General features: G+C 55.0%; 1 protein-coding gene across 1 annotated transcript in view; it reads right to left on the bottom strand.

The window, feature by feature from the left end:
- The window catches only part of KSR2 (kinase suppressor of ras 2), an 83,441-nt gene that overhangs the window by 59,152 nt on the left and 4,396 nt on the right, over positions 1-19,893 (bottom strand). Inside the window, exons 2-4 of the mRNA XM_075110729.1 lie at positions 15,568-15,708; positions 14,585-14,735; positions 6,608-7,112 (exon numbers count right to left, since the gene is read on the bottom strand). Coding sequence (XP_074966830.1) covers positions 6,608-7,112; positions 14,585-14,735; positions 15,568-15,708 — 797 coding nt within the window. The remainder of the gene's footprint in view (positions 1-6,607; positions 7,113-14,584; positions 14,736-15,567; positions 15,709-19,893) is intronic.

Below are 19,893 nucleotides of genomic sequence, written 5' to 3' on the forward strand. Positions count from 1 at the left end.
GCTGGAGCCATTTCCACACCGGTTCAGTCCCAGGGTGTCTCTTGTTTGAAAGTTAGAGGTAAGTGGGTTTCTCCATCCCTCGACAGAACAACCTCAGCCAGGCAGGTCAGCTCTGGGCATTTTTTTCCCCACCAAATCACAGACTCATGGATCCGTTTGGGATGGAAGGGACCTTTAGAGCTCACCTAGTCCAACCCCCCTGCTGTGAGCAGGGACATCTTCAACTAGATCAGGTTGCTCAGAGCCCCGTCCACCCTGGCCTTGGATGTTTCCAGGGATGGGGCATCGACCACCTCTCTGAGCAACTTGTGCCAGCACTTCACCACCCTCATTGTAGAAAAATGTCTTCCTTATATACAGTTTAAAGCTACCCTCCTTTAGTTTAAAACCTCTACCCCTTGTCCTACCACTACTGTTAAAAAGTCTGTCCCCATCTTTCTTATAAACCCCCTTCAAGAACTGAAGGGCTACTATAAGGTCTACCCAGAGCCTTCTCTTCTCCAGGCTGAGCAACCCCAACTCTCTCAGCCTGGCCTCTCAGGAGAGGAATTAGTGGGCTGAAGACCACAGAGCTTTTCATTGGTATAAGACTATTTCCATCATCTCCACGCTTGCAAAAGTCAGCCAAGAAAAGAGGTGCGATCAACTCAAGCGTTTGCCTGCACCATTTGCATTAATGTGAGAAGAGCAACACTCACATGGCCTAGGCACCCGTGCACACACCTAGACCTGTCTTGGGAGGCAATTCTCCAAAAATTACAGCACTGGAGGGAAAAGCACAGATTGCCAGTGGCTGGAAAGCCCTGAGGTAGGGGTTCATGACACTAATTACAGCTCTGCAAACCTTTCATCTCAGAAGAGACGTGGGGCAATCTTTCTCTGTGTTTTGCTTGCAGGCTGCCTCTATATCTGAGGCTGCTGATGCATGGTGGGCTTGGGCTGCTCTTAATTGAAAGAGAGAAGTCAGAGCAGTCTCATGGATTTTTTGGGGGAAGCCTGCTGTCCCTGCCTTCTTGGATTTCATTTAATTATTGCCAAGGAAGCCACCAGAGCACTTGGCCAAGCCACCACCTGCTTGGGCGCTGGGACGGCCACAGCAACAGGTCAGTGGGGGCTTGCAGAATGGTGATGGAAGGCACTCACCAACCTCTTGGGCTACAAAGAAGAGAACAGAGGAGCTGTTTCATGTCTTTCCTGCATAGCTACAGCTGGAAAAGAGAGCCGAAAAGAGCTCAAGCATGTCCTCCTATCATGACTAACAGTAGTTAATCCATCTCCTGGTCACCACCCCAGGACGCTGCTCACAGCACCTACCCTCACCGTGCCCTCCCCTCATGCCTGGACACCATGGTGGCAGCAAGTCAGGCAATAGTGCCAGCAGCAGGAGAGCTCTACGACAGCTCACCCGTCCATCTGTCCCCCACGAGATGTTAATCCCTATCTAAATTCATAATCATGCTCTCCGTTTTCAAAGTGGCGAAAGGAGGCTCAACTTCTCATTAAAGGACACGGTGAAAAGCTTCTCCTCCAAGCGTGTTAAAGCTCCTGCGCCTCTTGATGGAATACCACAGCAGTAATTAACATTAATGACATACCTAAGGAGAACCGCAGCCCAGAGCAGTGGGATAATTGCAGCAGAGAGCCAATTTGTTACGGAGGCTACCCATCACTGTCAGGATGCGGTGTGCAGATCATACTTTGAGAGAGCTGGAGACAATGCAGGACCTGTGCAAAACTCACCATCAAAGGCACCGAGATTAATGAGAAAGATTATTTGGAAACAGAGAGCGAGATGCTGCTCGTTTTGCTCTCCAAATTCCCTTACTTGAATGCTTTCCCCCTTGCAGAAGTACCAGGCAGGTGTCTATATTTTCGGACACCATACCGGATGAATAACCCAATGCTGAAGATGCTGCCTATGGATTATTTGCACATGTTGGTAGTGTCCCGCTGCATCCACCTGCCCTGCAAACATCAATCTCTTCCTCGTCCCCAAAGCCAAGAGCTCACCTGCCTTTCCAAGCCTGTGAAATGTCAGGCACAAGAGCTATCTCAACACCACTCTTACCAAATCCAGCCCACGCAGAATATCAAATAATTGATCTACCTGGTAGAAGCATTGATTGGAACTGATACAAGGGAAAAGGTCATTATTATAAAGATTGCAGAGCAGCAGAATAAATGACCTATCACTCAGTAGCATTTAAGACCAGCATAAATGATTAACTCTGAGGGACAATCGAACTGCAGGCTGCTCAGTGAGGTGAGGATGATGAAGACCACCTCTGGTCCTGAGTTTCTGCAAGTCTATGACTCTGTCTTTCACCTCTCTGCCTAGATGCCCCAAGTAGGATCCTACACCAGACATGGCCAAGTGCCACAGGAGATACCCTGTTCTCAGGAGTTTCTCTGTTACCTGGGATGGAAAAAACCAACCCCACAACAGAGGAAGTGTCAAGTTAGCATTGGTAGAGAGTTGAAAATAATACAATGGAAAAGGAAAATCAGAAAATGGGTATGTGCTCTATCACCAGATCAGATGTGAACTTCACGTCTGACTTAACGCATTCAGGATATCCTCATCCTGATTTTGAAAAACAGTACCAAAACAAACCACCTCAGCGTCAACAAGGCTAAAGGCAGGGAAGATGATCATCATAAGGTCATCAAAGGCTTTGGATAAACAGCCTTTTCCACCAGAACAGCTAACCCTATCTGCATCCACACCTTAAATGCGATTGCAACAATACAGGATAAGGAGACTTCGCTGAAAGCCTACCTAAAATAAAGCTGTCTTGTGCTGGAGGAGCCTCCTCTCAGCCCAAACCTGACCTAAGTACACCACCAAAACTACATGTCCTCTCCAGCAGCTGCTTGACTTCAGCTCTCAGGAGGCTTCAGCACTTCCCCTGGGGCTCAGCTGGGTCAGGTCACACTGCTTTCATTCACCATCGTTATGCTCTGATCCTCCTCCCTTCCCAGCTGCTTGCCGGAGGCTGTTCTTTGAAGGCCATGGAGTTCATTAATTTGGCCAGACACCAGAGTGGCAAAAGGAACCACAAACGGGGAAGCAGACAAGATTTTGGGCTCACCTCCTCTTTGCGTGGCTCTAAGGATGAAGACCACCCAACCACTGCTTTTGGGGAGGACACTCCAGGGCAGATCTTGCCTCCAGAGGGATATTTTATACACACCCTTCCAATGGTTAACACATGTTCTTGAGCTCGCTCTTAACTAGCTTGGCTTTTGCTCCCCAACTAATGCATTTTAAGACCTTCCATTCAGAGTTTGTTTTTTTTTCCTGACTTCCTGCTGATGAATAATCATTAACTATCCATGAAAGATTTAAATGGCCTGTGGAATTCATGAGGTATTAAATGGGCATTATATTATCAGCCACTCTAAATGTTTTGTTTCTGTTTCAAGACCATTCATGAGATGTTTATGGATTGTGGATTTATGGAAGCCAGGGGATCTTTTTAGGAGTAATGTTCCATACCCCAGAGTTATGGTCAACAGCTGGAGGCTCCGTGCAGGAAAATCTGAGGCTGTAAGCTCAAAAAAGTTAACCCCTGCTTCAGAAGACTTCAGTATACAAAAATGATGGATTAAACCCTAGAAATAAGCTCTGAAACACAAAACGCAAACAAACTTATGAGCTGTCATCAAAAGTCAAGTGGTACATGATGGCTTTCCTCCAGAGAGGACCTGGTCACTGCTACTGCTCTCCCAGATATATGGTGGTGGTTTACTTTTGTGCCTGCACTGAGATGGAAAAATCTGGGCGGCCAGCCCCACAGCACCCTGACATCTTCCCTCCACCAACACTGACCCACAGCTCATGGAGAGAGAGCTTTTTGCTTTTGCCAAGGTCATCCCTGTCTCCCCAGAGCCCATTTCACCCCATCCTGAGACGGGGCAAGCCAGGTGAGGAGATAAGTCTGCCTGAGGGACACCAGCATCCCCCTTGGGAGGGTTTCAGATGGGTCCCACTAGAAAGCAGCCTGCAAAGGGACAGTATGGGGGTAAATCTAGACCCGAAATGGCCCCAGGAAATCCCACCCAGCACTTGGGGTCCCCAGCAGTGTCCCCAGACTATCAGCTCTGCAGGTCTAGCACATCTTTCCATGCTGGGACATGATACATGGAACAGGAAGCCACGATCCAAAGCAAACCCAGAGCCCACTGGCACAGCTAAAACCAGAAAGGGGTTGATCAGAGAAGGCTTGAAATAATATTTCAGGGATGAGCTCCATTTATATTTATATTTGAGGCCAGAAGGAAGCCTCCCTCCTGTGGAGAACACAGAGGATTCGGACACCACAGAAGTTATGACCCTAAAAAACCCTACCCTACAATACTCATGAATTGCGTGGACACTGCTATAAAATAAGAATTAGCTGATAACAGCTCCAAAAAGCCACTTTTTCTCTGTGCCAGGCAAAGCGTTAGCCACCACATTCAGGCTAATAAACAGCTAACACTTTAGCACGGCTCTGCTAGAGAAAAGGGGAAAAAAGAAGAAGCTGCCTCTTTAATGCACTAATTACTATCCTGAAACACTAATGGGATTAGCAGGCAGGATCTAGTGGTTGCCTCCTGAAAAATCATTAAGTGCCATTAGAAAAAATTAACCTCTCTGGTTCTCCAAGTGGCATTTGGGAGCCTGGGTCTTTCCGCATGGGCACGATGAACCCCCGGTAGGATGCTAGCGCAACGGAGCCCTGTTAAGATGGGCTCTCTCTTTCCTCTATTAATTCACTAGCCATGAATTAAAGTTGCATCACCTAAGGTGGCCCAGCACCACCAGGAAGGGGAGCACCAGAGATGCTGGGCAAGTGGGACGCAGTCAGGCAGGGACTGAAGGAAAGCAGAGACTGATGAAGGAAGAGGGTACGTGACCGTGTTCATGCAAACCCTGTTTACGATTTCATTCTCCACACCCTGCCCTGCTCTTTCCCCTTGCAGGAAAGTCAAGGCATCCTGTCCCGAGCTTGCTCGGGGATTCACTGGCCAAAGGGCTTGCTGGGATAAGGTCCAGACACCCATGTCCAAATCTCACCTCAGATCCATGTCAGGGTGACCCAGGGAGTGCCACGACCATGGTGGGAATCAAACAGCTTGGGGGAACCAAAGGCATGCTTTGCCCTCAGTGAGACCCACTGTGTTAGCAAAGGGTAGAGCTTGGATCGGGTGCTGAAATGCAAATAAAAGTAGGAGAGGAGACAGGCTGCTCACTAAGGCTTTGCTCCTGCAAACGTGGTGATGCTCACTGGGGACGGACCAAAGTAAATATGACTTTCTAGTGCCTAAGCACGAGGGGGAGAGTGGCCTCACAGGAGGCATCGTCCAGCTGAATTAAATTAATTTCCAAAAGCTAAAAGCCTTTAGAGACTGAGATCTCCCAGCCTGGGGGAGAAGGATGAGCACCCTCGTTCCATGTAACAACTGCAGCCCAGTGGCTGCCACATCTTTGGGGACAAAATGGGGAAGCAAGTGACAGCACGATGCTGTGGCCACCAGATACATCTGCCGCCTCAAGCATGCGCTGGTCTGCCCCTGCCTTAACAGGGGGAGATGAGGGTCTGGCAGGCAGGAGCACCCCACACAGGCAGCAGATTTTAACACTTCACATGCCCCAGCTGGAGCTGCCTGAGCATCACAGCTGCCTCCAGCGCCAGGCAGGAGGGTCTGTATTGCCGTGCCAGGGTACCCAGGATTTCCCCTGCTCCCACAGGGGACTCTGCCTGGGCTTCTGGCACAGCCTTACTTTTTAAGAACCCAAAATCTGAGGACAAGCAGTGCATTTTGTCCTGAGGCTCCTGTTTTGGGAGGCTAGCAGGGACTAGCCATGCTCCATCCCTATGCATCCTCAGGGAAAGGAGATGATTCGCGGAGGCAGCCACCAGTCCCTTCTACCACCCCACACCGAGGCAGCAGAAGGGCTTCCTGAGCACGGCCACCAGAAGGGCTCAAAGGAGATGGAGAGGAAGCGTGTTGGTGCTGGGGAGCCCTTTCCCTGCACAGCAGCAGCCTCTGCCGGCACCGGAGCCGCAGAGCAAGAGCAGTGGGAAGGAGCTGTGGCATGGCCACGGGCTGAAGGGTTTTCTGCAAACACCAGCAGGGACAGAAAAGATGCTGGGGAGGCCTCCAGAATGTATGGATTTATATCCATAAGGCTTTATATATCCATATATCCACATCTCAGCTGAAAGATGCTTCTTCCCATCTCGCCCTCGCATGCGCTCACACCCATGCGCAGCTCTTACAGCCAGGTTTTGCATCCCTGCGCCGCAGCTGCAAATTCCCACCATCCAACCCACCCATGCCACCAGGGCCATGCGCCGGCACTCAGGGGCTTTGCCAAGCAGCGACTCTGGAGCCCCTCGGTGCTCCCCACCCAGCCCACGCTCCCAAATTGAGGTCCCAGGGGAGCAAAGTAGACACCGTCCCAGCAGCAACCCTGCTGCCTGTTAGAGCTGCAAAGGGCCTTTCTACCTCAAAGCTCAAAAAAAAGATACCGAGCCCCAAATGTTAGGGACCAAAGCACTTTTCCAGAGATGCTGGTATGGGTTTCATCACCCCACCACGCGCTGGCACCACTTACTTGGGGGTGTGCGCCTCATCCACACGATGCCCCAGCTGGAACTCGTGGGACTTGCTCCGGTGCAGCGCAGTGAAGCCGGGGATGAGATGGATCAGTTTTCGCGACGAGGGTGGGGGCGTCCCGGGGGGCTTCAGTTTATTCCTCCGTCGTACCGGCGGCGTGCCCGGCGGCGTCATCGTGGTCACGATGTTGGGGGTACGCGGAGGGGTGTGAGCGATGTGTCGCTGGCGCGGGGAGGGTGGCAGGGAGCGGTGGCCGGACTCCATGGGTGGGCACAGCCCCGGGTGACCCTCCACAGTCAGCCGATCCACGTGGGTGTACATGGGTCCATGGGGTGAGCCCGGGTGGCAGTGATGCTGCCCGCACTTAGGTTGGACCTTAGGGCTCTGCAAGAGGTGCGTCCTGCCCCATTGCCCCGGCTCTGGCTGGCACCCGGGGCTGTTCTCCTTCCCCGACTCCGTCGTGGGCCACTGGATGGTCCAGTCCTGCTTGGAGAGGCTGCCGCCTGCGACAGAGCACACAGATACGGCCATGCAGTGGGGCAGAAGCCACACCATCCCCACCCCGGCACTGCATCCCCTCCAGAAACATCAGCAAGAAGCTTCTCCATGTTACCCACATGCAAAACAAAGCAAACACTTTGCAAGGAACAGAGGCGTGCTTTGCCCACGTGTTTCCCCACCTGCTGAGCCCCCCATGTGCGTCCCTGCCACCGTCACCCCTCTTCCCACCACCACCCCAAAACGTGGCACAGGGGTGAGACACCCCTTGCAAAGTAAAGGCTAATACCCCTGTCTCACCCCTGCGAAACCCCTCCAGTTGTGCCATTTGCATAAAGGAGGGGGACTGTAATTAACTGGGGCTCCTCTCTGCTTCTAATTATTCATCTCCACCGGTGCAGAGATAAGCAAAGGGCTGTCGGCAGCCACTTCACAGGCCAAAGCAATGGACCCAATTCAAGGTCCCTTTGCTGACTCCTTTTGATCGCCTCCACTAAGAAAACCAACATAAAACCATGATCTCTTTATTTTAAAAAGGCTCTGTCCCCATCCCTTTTTGATTATTAATTGCCTGGCCTCTTCTCTCCCCAGCCTTTTCAAGGGGAACATTTTATTTCAAGCTCCAGAGGAAAAGTAAGGGAGGAAAGGGCTTAGGAAATTAAAGCTTTAGGATTGGAAAAAAGCTCTGGGGGAAAAAGGGGGACAAGAAGCTTTCTTGAATTATTTTCCTAAAGAAGAATATAAAAATGAAAAATAAAAAAATAAGCAAGTCCTATCCAGCTGCTTTTACAGTCACTTCTCCAGCTGCCACAAAAAGCCCTTTGACCCAGCAAGAAGCTCATAAAAAAAAGTTAACATGTTTCCTCATATTTTAATTAAGGAAAAATTCCTGCTGTAGGAAAGCCTCGCCTCTGCCAGGACGGCGCTGCCAGGATGCTGGTGTATCTCCGAAGCCACCGTGGGCACACAAGGGCCCCCTCCTCACTGAAACAGCCCAGCCCAGGTGGAGGCACTGCAGGTGGCAGGTTGGAGCATGTCACACCCCCCACCGCCACCCCCCTGAAACGCAGCTCTGCAGGGGGACTAGTCACCTCCAGCAAGGCCACCTTGCCTGCAGGCACCTGCACCCACCTGCCAGCAAAGCGGGGTGCTCAACCCAGTGCCACGTAGCCAGGCTCCCGCCCCATCCCCAAGGCCACTGGTGGCCACTGGTACCTGAGGCCGCCCTGGCTGGTGGCACCCGGTTTCACGCACAGCCCAGGGCTGGGGAAGGTACAGCCCTGGCCACACAGGGGCACAGGTGAGGGAGGATGCAACACCATGAATTAAATCCTCCCTCAAGCCATGGACCTCTCCAGTTAATTAACCTGCACCCAGGGATTTGCAAATCAAGGTGCTGCCCATTGGTTGCTCTGCACGCATGGATTTACCTAACTCAAAACCGCCCGGATGCTGCGGGCCCAGCAGCAGCCCCGCACTCCCACACCCGGCAGTAATTAGCAGCAGCTAACGAAGGAGAGCCAAGGCTGCTTCCCGCGACCCACAGATTGGCCGTGGTATCGCAGCCACCACATCCCCCCCTTCGACGCTTAGCTCTGTCGTAACGCGACTGATGCACTCAAGAGCAAAAATAACCCGTTATGGGGCTGGTGGGTGCGTCAGGGCTAAAAATACCCTGGATAAGCTGGGGGAATGTATTGTCAACACACGGTTGCTTACAGGCACGCTGCAGGTAGTGGGCACTCCGCTTGATGAGATACGCTTAAACCGAGAACACACTTGAAAGCAAAAATAACAAAATAAAATCCCCAAGCTCTTCTTTCTGCAAAGCGTGTTAAACGCTTTCGGATTTCGCTCCCCCCCTAGGGCTCCCCTGGGCATTGCGGCTCTGCCAGAGCTGATTCCCAGCCGAAAAAGCAAGGGAAAAGCTCGCGCAAAAGCAAACTCCCCTTTGCCCAGTTTTCCCCAAGCTCTGCCTGCCTCGATGGTGCTGCAAGGCTGCCTGTTCGCTCATAAAAGCCTATTCGTTTTGTTTAGATAACAAATATTAACTGCATATTGAAATGAGCATCAGCTACGGCCGCCCACCACCCCTCTGACTCCACAGGCCACCTCTCCCCTCCCAGCTGCCACTGAGGCCTGGGCACCAGCACAAAGGGAGAGATGCTCCCCATGGCCAAGTTTGGCTTTATTAGTCCCCTCAGTGCTGCCACTGCCTCCCCGCTTGGCTCAGCCCCCTTCACTCCTCCGTACTTCATTAGGGAAGAAGCTTTTTCTGAACCACTCCATTAAAATAAACAAGAAAACAAACTCCTGGGAGGAGGCGGAGAGGAGCGCCCGCTGTCAGGATGCAGCTCGTAGAGCAAGAGATGTGGAGGGATGGGAAAAATGTCACCAGAAAAGCTGCTTTTCCCCCCGCTCCAAAAGATGAATAGCAAGTTTTGCTTTGATTTCCCAAAACAAAATTCTGGGAATAATTTGCTGCCCCTTAGGGATCTGGGGACAGCGGGTCCCATCCAAAGGAGGAACCGTGCCCGAAGCAGCCCTGCACCCCGACTGCTCCTTGGGGGATGCTGCGATCACTCTTTTTCCCTCCCCAAAGGCATCTCCAAACAGATGGAGATGCGCACAAAACCAGAGCGAGATCTCAGTGTCCTTTACAGCGAGGGAAACCCCCACGGCTGCAGCCACCTCTCTCAACACCAGCATCCCAGCAATCGCACCCTCACTGTGGGGCAAAGTAAACCCTGGCATCATCCGGCCCTTTGGCCTCATGGCTGGAGGGATGACCCTGGGGGCATGGGGGCACTGGTCACCAGGAGGGAACCACTCTGAAAAGCTTTATACCATGGCCAGCACAGCTTTCAAATTTGCCCCAAATGAGGACGCTCACCACTTTATCATTATATTGCCCTTCTCTACCCTGCATCTAATTTTCTTGTAAAAAGCTCATCTCTGCTGAAGCCAAAGCTTTTCTCCCACCACCTAACAGCTTCCAGCAGGACTTTGCAGCTCTTTGAGGCAGGGACCAGCCTGTGCCCCATCCCTGGTACACGCAGCCTTCGCAGGCTCCCCTCGCCCTGCCTGACCCCACACCGTCCCCAAGCCACCTGCAGCTGGGACAACTGATATTCAGCGCCGGATCGTTTTTCCCTGTAGGACAGCTAATAACCTCCACTCATAACTCACTAGTCACACACCATCAACTCCTCAATCCACAGTGGCCCCGCTCAGCTCTTACTTAATAATAAATTAATCCTGCTTCAAGCTTAAAACTGATGCCTTGGCTGCTAATGAAATACCACTGCCAAGTGTAAGGTTTTGCAGCTGAGAAAAACCTGATACAGACTTGTTATCACAATAAAGCAGGGGTTTAATATAGGGTTGCCACTATATTTGATAAATATAACGTGCTTTTGGCTTATAAGCTGCTGTGGGGCTTTCCCTGCTGCTGGAGCTGCCCCAGGGCACTCGGTATGCAAAGGGACTCCTTCCCCAACATCAGACCCGATCCTGGCAAAATTCATCAACATTTAAGTGATAAAAAAAGCATCCTGCTTCCTCCCTGCCTCCTCCCCATCCCCCATGGCCAGACAGAATTGGCCTGGGAAATTAGATGTCTCTAATTAATGACTCAATAAATAGAGATTGATGGAAAAGGTTAATACTGTACCTCATTCCTACTTTATTAATACTAATCTTGGCTTCTAGAAATCGACCGCTACTCCACTTGCAAAGAAATTACATGATGTTTTAAAGAGGCAGCAACTTGTTCATTAATTATATTTTCAAACTAGGACCATCTCTTGGTTTACAAGGAGATAAAACACCAATAAAAAGCCATGTCTGTTGCAGCGTGGTACATCTGGGGTTCCTTCTGGAGGGGCTGCGATAACCTGATGGACCTGAGATCCCAACACTGCATCCCAAGAGATCATCACTGCCATCCTGAGATGTTTCTCAAGCGCTGCCCACCCCGCAACCCGCACCCAGCTTGCTCCTCTGGGCCGTGCAAACCTTCCACACACCCGGCTGGTGGGGTCCAGCCAGGCATAACACAGCTCCTGGGGGCTGCAAGGATCAGGAAAACACATCTAGCAGCTAATTTCCAGAACCCTCAACAGAGGGTCAGTGGTGCATCAGATGGAGCCCCTGGGGGCACCAATGCTTGCCAGGCACTACACAAGCCAGGCCAGCTCTCGAAGCTGACGTAGACCTTCCTTTCCCAAACTTGCAGGCGGGGCAAAGCTGGTGGCCATCACGGAGACATGGAGCCAGCCAGCAGCTCGGCATCTGCCGAAATACAGCTGAGGGATGGGTGAATGGAAGCAGCACGGCGTTGCCTTAGCGCACCCCCGGTGGGAAAGCTACAGCCCCATGGCTGCTCAGTCCCAGCTGCCCCGAACAGCACGGGGGGGCATTGCCAACGTACCAGAAACATTGTTCTGCCAATTCCCCGACTCCGCAGCCCAACAAAGCGTGCTGCGTGGACCATGGCGCATCTCAGACCCAGCCCTCAGCAGCTGTGTGGGACAGCCTGCTCCCACCACCCAGCTGCAGCCTGGGGCAGCTGGGGAGCATCTCGCCCTTACCCAGCCAGGGTTAACAACCGCTCTCATCTCCCCACCTGCAGAAAAAGGGCAGGGTCTCTGCTTTCCTTTTCCCAGGGGGTAAAAAGCAGGGGGACTGATGAGATGGGGCCATTGGACCTGGCAAAGGCTCTTACAGGCAGGGAAACACCAGTGCAGAGGCAGGGGACTTGCAGCTGTGCAGAGCGGGATGAAAGGGGACCATCTGCCAACCCAGGTGGAGATTTTTACACCCAAATCCTCTGGAAATTCAGGGAGATTTGGTCTCCTCCACTGCCCAGGGAGCTCCTGCACCCCTCCAGGCTGGCAGGGGCTCTGCAGCGCCCCAAGCTGCCTGTCCCCAAGGCTTGTGCCACCCATCAGACAATGTGCCCAGGAGTTTCTCCAGCAGCGTGCATGCACGGTGCCATCACGGCAGGGACCCATGCCGACCAGCAACGCCAGGGACTGTTGCACTGTGAAGCCCGAGTCTCCAGTCCCAGCAGAGCAGAAATGGCCACTGCAGCATCTCTGCAACGGCAGAGGGATGGAACAGCAGCCCTCACCGCAAAGCCCAGCCCGCCTGGGAGCGGCGTGATGATGGACGGAGTTAAATGGAGCGCTGAGGAAGGCAAACGCACACAGTGCCTGGATAGCACTGAACTCCCTCCTGCAGGGACCCAATGGACCACCAAGCCACATCCCACCACGAGGGCTGGCAGCCCCATCACCTGCCCCATTAAAAAGCAAATCGAGCAGCGAGCATACTGCACCCCCTCAGTACCCACCCCATCTCTGCTAGCCAGAAACACCCCCAGAGGGGCAGATGATGTTTTAGGATCTTCAATGCAGCTGCTGAGCCAAAGGCTCACATGGATTTTCCAAAGCATGGGTCCCACTGGGGAGCAGGGGAATTCCCTTGGCTGAATGAGCAGAGGGGCAGGAGAGGGGATGCAGGGGCTAGGCTGAGCCAGCAGTATTTGTTTGCAACAGGCTTTAAAAGTCAAAGGTGTTTAAACAAAGAGCAGGCTGAGAGCCTTCCTCGGGCTCCGAGGGAGTCATTGATGCCCTTCCTCAAATAGTGGAGAGACTTAGTGAAAATGCCAAAGGGAAGGAGGGCAGGAACACAAGCGGGAGCCAGATTTAGGGAGTTAAAAAGCGTGGGGGGACTCATGCTGTGCGTGAAATGTCAGGCTGGGTTCAGCCATCCTCACCTCGCTGCCCCAGCACAGGGGTGGAAGCAGCTGCTGCACCAGCCTGGTGGCAGCATGCAGTGGGGGGGCCCCTCTGCCACTGGCACATCCTCGCCATGCCACAGGGGAAGCCCAGAGTAACCACAACGGGAGGATGAGGCCCAGAACCCTCCAGGGCAGGGGCTGGGAAACCTTGCCTGGGACATGTTGTGCCGAGCAATGGTAACACAGGGACGCTGCCGGTCCCTGAAAGCTGCCCCTCATTGAAACCATGTCACATCATCCTCCTCACTATCAGCCCTGTCCCCAGGGGCTGCTCTGGACCTGCAAAGCCCAGCCAAAAACCCAGCAGCTGCACCCCAGCGGGGCTCATCCCCCATCTCCCCCAGCCCTTGGGATGCAGCTACATTGGAAGAGCCCCTGCAAAGGGCCAGGAGCCAGGCAGATGGGTCTGGGGTCCCTGAACCCTGGGGGTCTGGCAGGACTAGGGTCCTCCTACAGAACGGTCCTGCCAGGCCAGGACTCCCAGCAGGGACCACAGCTAAACCAGCCCACTACCATCACCCCAGGCTAGGGCCAGGAAGGGAGCCCTTGGGAAGGGGGCAGTGGGGGGCTTAAACTGTGAAACAGGGTTTCAGCGTCCCCCCCCACCTTGCTGCTGCCTGTACGCACCGTGCAGGGCAGCACCCTGTGCTGGCAGCGCTCCCCCAAGCTGGCACCAAAGCACCAGTTACACGGGGAAGAGCCATGCCAGCAGGATATGGTCCCCGTCACACATGGGAAGGTGCATGGGGGGCACTTATGTAGAGAAGAATCCCCACAACTCTCGGGCTGGACCCTGCCAACAGCAGCCCCAGGAAGGGAACCCTCAGCCCATGGACAGCATCATCCAGCAAGGCTCAGCTGGCCCGGGACAAGGTGCCGGGAGAGCTGGATCCTGCACAGTCACCCACTGAATCGCTCACCCCTTCCCCAAGCAAACCCAGCCATTGCTGCAGCCCCCAGCCCCCTGCTCCAGCCCCGCTCTGCTCACAAGCTGCGAGCGCAGGTAAAGCTGGAGCAGCTCCTGCTTCGTGCAGCCGCCTCTGCAGCGCGGAGCTCTGCTGCCACCGCCCGGGGACCTGCCAGCCCAGCACCCGAACCCCAGCACCTGCACCTGGGGCGGCCAACATCCCCCGGGGCACCCGCCAGCATCCCCTGGAGCGGCTGCTGTGGGGAGGCACCCAGATACCCACCCCCGGGGGGAGGGGAGGCAGGGCTTGTGCGTGCCCAGGGAAGGGGTTTTGGGGCCAGGGGCTACTCTCTGCAGCCAGCCAGGAGGCAATGCTGAGTGACAGGAGCTTGCTGACTTTCAGGGCTTTTTCTGATCCTGCTGGCTGTGCTTCTGCAAGCAAGAGGGGTCAGGGGGGAACCTATAGGAAACTCTGCACCCTCCTCGGGCAAAGCATCCCTGCAGAGAACTAACAACTCATCACTTCCCAGAGAAGGGAGCCCCCGTGAGTTCCCAAGCCTCAGGGATGCACCAGAGCAAAGCACTGCAGTCAGTGGGTACCCATCCATCCCCCAGGAATGGAGCAACTCTGCAACCCACAGAGAAGACTCTGCAAACACCTCCAACACATTAGAGCCATGCGCCCGGTGTCACTGCAACGGGATGGTGCCACCCCAAAGGGCTTGAGGGGACCCAGCCAGCAAGTACAAGTGTGCCCAACTCACCAGACTTGTGGACATTCCGGAGGCAGGAGAGGGAGGCGTTCAGGCGGGCACACTCCTCGCTGTTGGCCCCAAACTTCTCCACAGTCGCACAGACCTGGTCATCGGTCATGTCCAGCAGCTCCTCCAGGCTCAGCTGCCCGGGGGCGATTTCCTGGCAGAGAGGAATGGGGCAGGAGTGAGGAGGGAAAATAAACCATCCTGGACCAGCACCTCAGGGCACACAGATGAGAAGCTGTTCCCTCCTACTGCCCCATGTGGGTCACAGACCCAAAAACACTCATTTTCCATCTCAATCCATGTGAAAACCCGGAGGGCACAGCTTGAGCGTCAGCTTTATCTCAATTTTTTGCACAGTCTGAGGCATATCCAGATCCAATTCGACACTGGGACGTCTAGGGGCAGCATGAAAACCTGCCCCTACCCTGAGGACACACGGACAGGCAGCTTCGGTACAGGCTTTCCTCTTTCCTGGGGGTCTGTTACGGGAGCACCTCCGGGTGCCACCCTCTCACTGCACCCATTGCCTGCAGGAGCCTAGAACGTGGCAGAGGGAGGGACCACCACACTGTGGCAGGGACATGGGGAAACCCTGATGTGGAGGGGCATCACCCACAAGGTCCTCCTGGTGCTCATGTCCTTCACTGGGAACAGCAATGCGGTGTCCTCACTGGTAGGTGGAGGAGACCTGTGGGGTCACCCTGGCCAGCACATCCCACCATAGGTTTGAAGCATCTTTTCATGCAATGGAACAACTTGATATCTCTGCTCTGGTCTCCCACCACCAGCACTGTCCCCTCCAGCCTGACCCAGGGCCCAAAGACATGGCTTCAAGCCAGCCTCCATCTCAGAAAAAAAATGTCCTTTGCCTTGTTTTTCCTCGAGGATCCCACAAACCCCTGGAAAAATCACTGCTGGAGAGGCTCGGCACCCAAACACGCAGCAAGGCCCTTCCCGCTCCAGTGTGGCTGATGCCCTGCCCTTACCTCCATCACCTCCTTGCGGATGTCAACGATGCGGAACCAATGCAGGAGCTGGGGGAAACCCTCCAGCTTGGCATTGCGCTCCTGCAGGGCCACCTTCCTCTTGCAGGACAGCTGCCGGCTGAAGTACTTGACCAGCTTGCTCTAGAAGAGAAGGCAAAAGCCCTGTGGGACCCTCTGCCATGACCCCCCAGCCTACCCCATGGCAGGAGTGGGACAGAGGAGGGGGTGACCACAGGCAGCTTTGGCTCTGCCCTCCCTCTGCCCCATCCTCAAGGCACATGCAGCCCCTTCTGCCCTCAAAACACCCCTGCCAAGGTTCTGCAGCCAAGGGCTCCTTTGGCATCAAGCTGGGTGTTCCCTCCTAGAAAAAGCCCTTTCTCAGCTCCTTTATTCCCAACCCAGCTTCAGCAGTGGGGTCTTGCTCAGGGGATAGACAGCCTTCACCACCCCAGGGACCCCACGGTGGGTGGATGAGGAGAGAGGGACACAGAGGCATTGCTCCTCCCACACACTAACACAAATACTACCCCCTCCCAGCACTGCCCAGCACCCAAAGGTCAAGCTCCCCTCTCTTCCACCCAGGCTCGGTGCAAAGGGACCCCCGAGCACCCGCCATGGGGAGCAGCCACAGCATTGCATGGTGCCAAGGCTGGGACATGGGCATTTGCTCCTTATTCCCCCGACCAACAACCCACGTCTACCCCAGCCCTCCTTCCTCCCGCTGCTCCTCATCACCACGACCGGAGCCATCAACCCCTCTTTGCTCGGCCGTGGCCCCATCCTTCTGCCAACCATCACCCCACAAGCCCTCCCACCATGAGGCCAAAGATGCCACGTTAGCAACCGCAGCCTGACAGCTCCCAAAATAAAGACGCTGAGCGACTGGCCTCCTTTCTCGGAAATATAGAGCAGAGCCCAGCTCGCTGGAAACCTGCTGGGATTTCCTGCTCCTGCTTTTCCAGCTGGGTGATTCCCCACCGCCGGCAGCGCTAGATGGTGCTGTGCCCCTGCCCGCCGCCAGCTCCTGCGCACCCCAAAAATAGATGAGCAAAATATGCGATGGTTTGGAATAAAGAGGCGAGGGGAGAAGCAGCATCGTGGGGGTTGGGAGAGCTTCCCCATCTCTCCTCGTCCCTTCCCTCGGTGGTACCCAGAAGTGATGGTTACGGGACTTGGTGTGATGAGATGTATGTGAGAAGATGGGGGGAAAAGCAGCCCCCCCTGCGCCCACCCATCGTGGTTGGGGTGAGCTGAGTGCACCCAGAGAGATGCAAAACAGGCAAAACCAGCCCTCTCCATGCTGCTTGGGGGGGGACCAGGCAGCACAGGCATGGGAGAGGCTGGTGGTCCCCAACGCCTTGCAAACACGGAGTCCCCACTGCCACGTCCCACCAGCATCGCCACCAGCATCACCTGAGCGGGTGACAACTTTGCCAGGAGCCAGACACCCCAACAAGTCAGCTTCTGGCTAAAGTCCATGGAGATTAATTAGTGAAAATTAATACCCAAAAGAGAGCCAAGGCTACAAAAGCAAATGGCCGGGGAGGCCACAGGGAGCCCCACGGGACTGGCTGGGCTCAGCAGTGCCCTGATAGGCTGCCAGGTCTGCTTTTTAAGAAAAGCCACTCTCCTAACACAGATAATTGAAAGGTTTCAGGGTCAGCCCCAATCGCACATCCCAAATGGGCCCCAGGCCCTTGCAGGGGAAATAGCAGCACGCACCTTGAATGTCCACAGAGGCAGGTCCTGCCCCCAAAAAAAACCTTCCCCACGCACAACCACAGCAAAACACGAGCAAAAAAAAGAATCACCTCCAGCCCCGCCAGCCTGCTCTTCATCCATTCTTCCAGCCTCCCCAGGCTGAGGGCCCAGGGGGAACCAGAGGGGATGCCAGAGCCACAACAGCCTCTCCAGTGCTAAAACCAGGGTCCTGGAATGGGGACAGAGCTGGGGACTAGGCAGCCTCCACCACCACCACGCAGAGACGAGCTGGGAGCTGGGCAAGAATGGAGGAAGTGGAGGGAAGCACTTTAATTTCTAGGCTCCAGGTGGGGGAAATTGACCCCACCCAGTCCTTGAGAGACCAGAAGGGCCACTGCTAGTGCAAATGAGGACCCAAATGGGACTCCCCATGCCCTGGGTATGGGCTGATGCTCTGGCCCATGGGTCTGCTCAAGCTGGGAGAAAACAAGCCCAGCAAACCTCTGCAAAGTCCAAAACCACTTCTTGTTTTGCTGAGAGCTTCACCAACAGGGCTGGAAAGGGAAGCGATTGAGACGGCCCCATGTCATGGGGAAAGCCCCATCCCGCGGCTGCGGAGATGCTCTTGCTCACCCTGAGCCACTGCTCAGTCCTCCCTGTACAGGATGGAGATTTTGCAAACATGCTAAATTGTGCTGTGCTGCAAAGGCCAGATCCTGCCTTGCGCTCCCCCTTTCCCCCTCAGCTTTTCTGTGCCTCAGTTTATCCCCCTGGGAAATGGCAGGGGAGACCCTGGGGTGCTGTGGGTGTGCAAGCAGAGGGGTCGGAGTCTCAGCAGCACAGGGATGCTGTGGGGTGGCCCATGCATCTTCCCCTGGAGCTGAGGCTCCATTTTCACACCCTTTCAAGCACCACTCCCACCTCCAGCACTGCGGGGGGGTAAGGGAGGGTGTGATGCTCCAACAAAAGCAGGTAAAGCCACGAGCAGCCCCTTCCCCTTAGCCAAGGCAAGGGGCTGGTGGCTCCTGGGTCCCCCATCCTCTACCCGAGGTAGAGAGCTTCTGCTAAAAAACAAGACCCAAACAGGTCTCTGCTGGCCCTCTGGGATGGGTGCAGGGAGAGGAGAGACGTCCCCACTCCACGTTGTTCCCCTGGGACCCTGGGTGACCCCAGCGAGGCAAAGGTCTGGGGTCACCCAGGGCTGGAGCCTTCCCACCCCCGTGCAAACCCTGCCTCCCCTCCGCACCCTTATGGGGATTTCCAGCCTCTTCCCGTCACCCCAAGCAGGATTTCCCCTTGGCGGGCGGCTCGCCCCGAAAGCCGGCACGGCAGCGAGCAGCTGTCCCCCCCCGCCCTGAGCAGGCACTGGGCACAGGGAGCAAAGCAGCCAGTCTCCAAGGAGTAGGAGGGTGGCTGCACCCCCCCGGCACGGCACCCTGCGCCTGCCCTGACGTCAGCCGGGCTGGAGGCTGCACCGAGCCCTGCCTGGAGACCAGGGAGAGGCAGCGGAAAATCCACCTGTGGGAGCACGAGGTGAAAGTTAATTAACCTTGCACAGGCTGGGCCATGCACTGCCAACACCAGCACCTGGTGAGCCATCGAGAGGGAGCCCGCACCTGCTGGGATGCCTGTCCCGCTCAGCACAGCAGGATCGGCACATGCCTGTGCCGGATGCCTTCGTGCTGCGAAGCGGAGAGGTTGCTCTGCACCTCCAAATATTCCTGGCACAGCAGTGGGTTGCAGCAGATGCTTTTCCATGGTGTGTAGTCACAACTGGAGCAACTCTTCCCCAACGCCTGCTAAGGGGCTCATTATTCCAGAGACACCTGGAGCACCTTTGGGCTGGGGAATACCTCGCCAAGGTTATATTTTCCCTCTCACAGCAATTTCAAGGCCCTGCTAGGCTCACATGCCATCTCTGGCTCTGCACATCATTTATTTCAAGCACTGCTAAATGGTCCCTGGGGCTCTCTCAGGGAGTACAGTGGCCGAAGTGGCTCAATCCGGCATCCTGGAGATGCCTGGCTCTCCGGGAGGATACAGCTCATCCCCTGCCACCTCCCTGCTACCCTGGCAAAGGGATGAGCCAGGACTGATGGGGCAGTGCTGCCTGGCTGGCACGGGGCAAACAGGTGCTGCCATCATCCCTGGGGGGCTGCAGGTTGTTCTGAAACAACGCAGCTGCAATCAGAAACATGCCATACCACAGGGAGATGAGCACTGTGCTCACCTGGTATTAGACACCAGAGAATTCACACATTCAGGCAGTAAGAATCCTAGTTCTGGGGCAGCATCTCCTTTGGCCGCAGCCCATGCAAGTTTGGAAATGGCCACGGCTCTTCCTTGGGTACTTCTCCTAATCCTTACCCACACGTTCACGCAACAGCCAAAAGCATCCCGGGAGGGTTCCCCCTTCCCAGTGGGATCACAGCAGCCTGGGGAGGGAGGAAATCCTGATCCTGGATTATCCTTGGAGCTACTCACCAGCTCCTGGAAGCCCTGACCCATACTTTGAAATGGGGTGGGGGTTTGACCCTGCTGACACAGAAAGCAACACAGGGCAGGACAGCCAGAAAAAAATCACCCAGCACCCAGCAACTTTTCCGTCTTGCCTTTACCCCATTC

The sequence above is a fragment of the Phalacrocorax aristotelis genome, chromosome 15 (assembly GCF_949628215.1).
Source record: "Phalacrocorax aristotelis chromosome 15, bGulAri2.1, whole genome shotgun sequence".
NCBI classification, from domain to species: domain Eukaryota; kingdom Metazoa; phylum Chordata; class Aves; order Suliformes; family Phalacrocoracidae; genus Phalacrocorax; species Phalacrocorax aristotelis.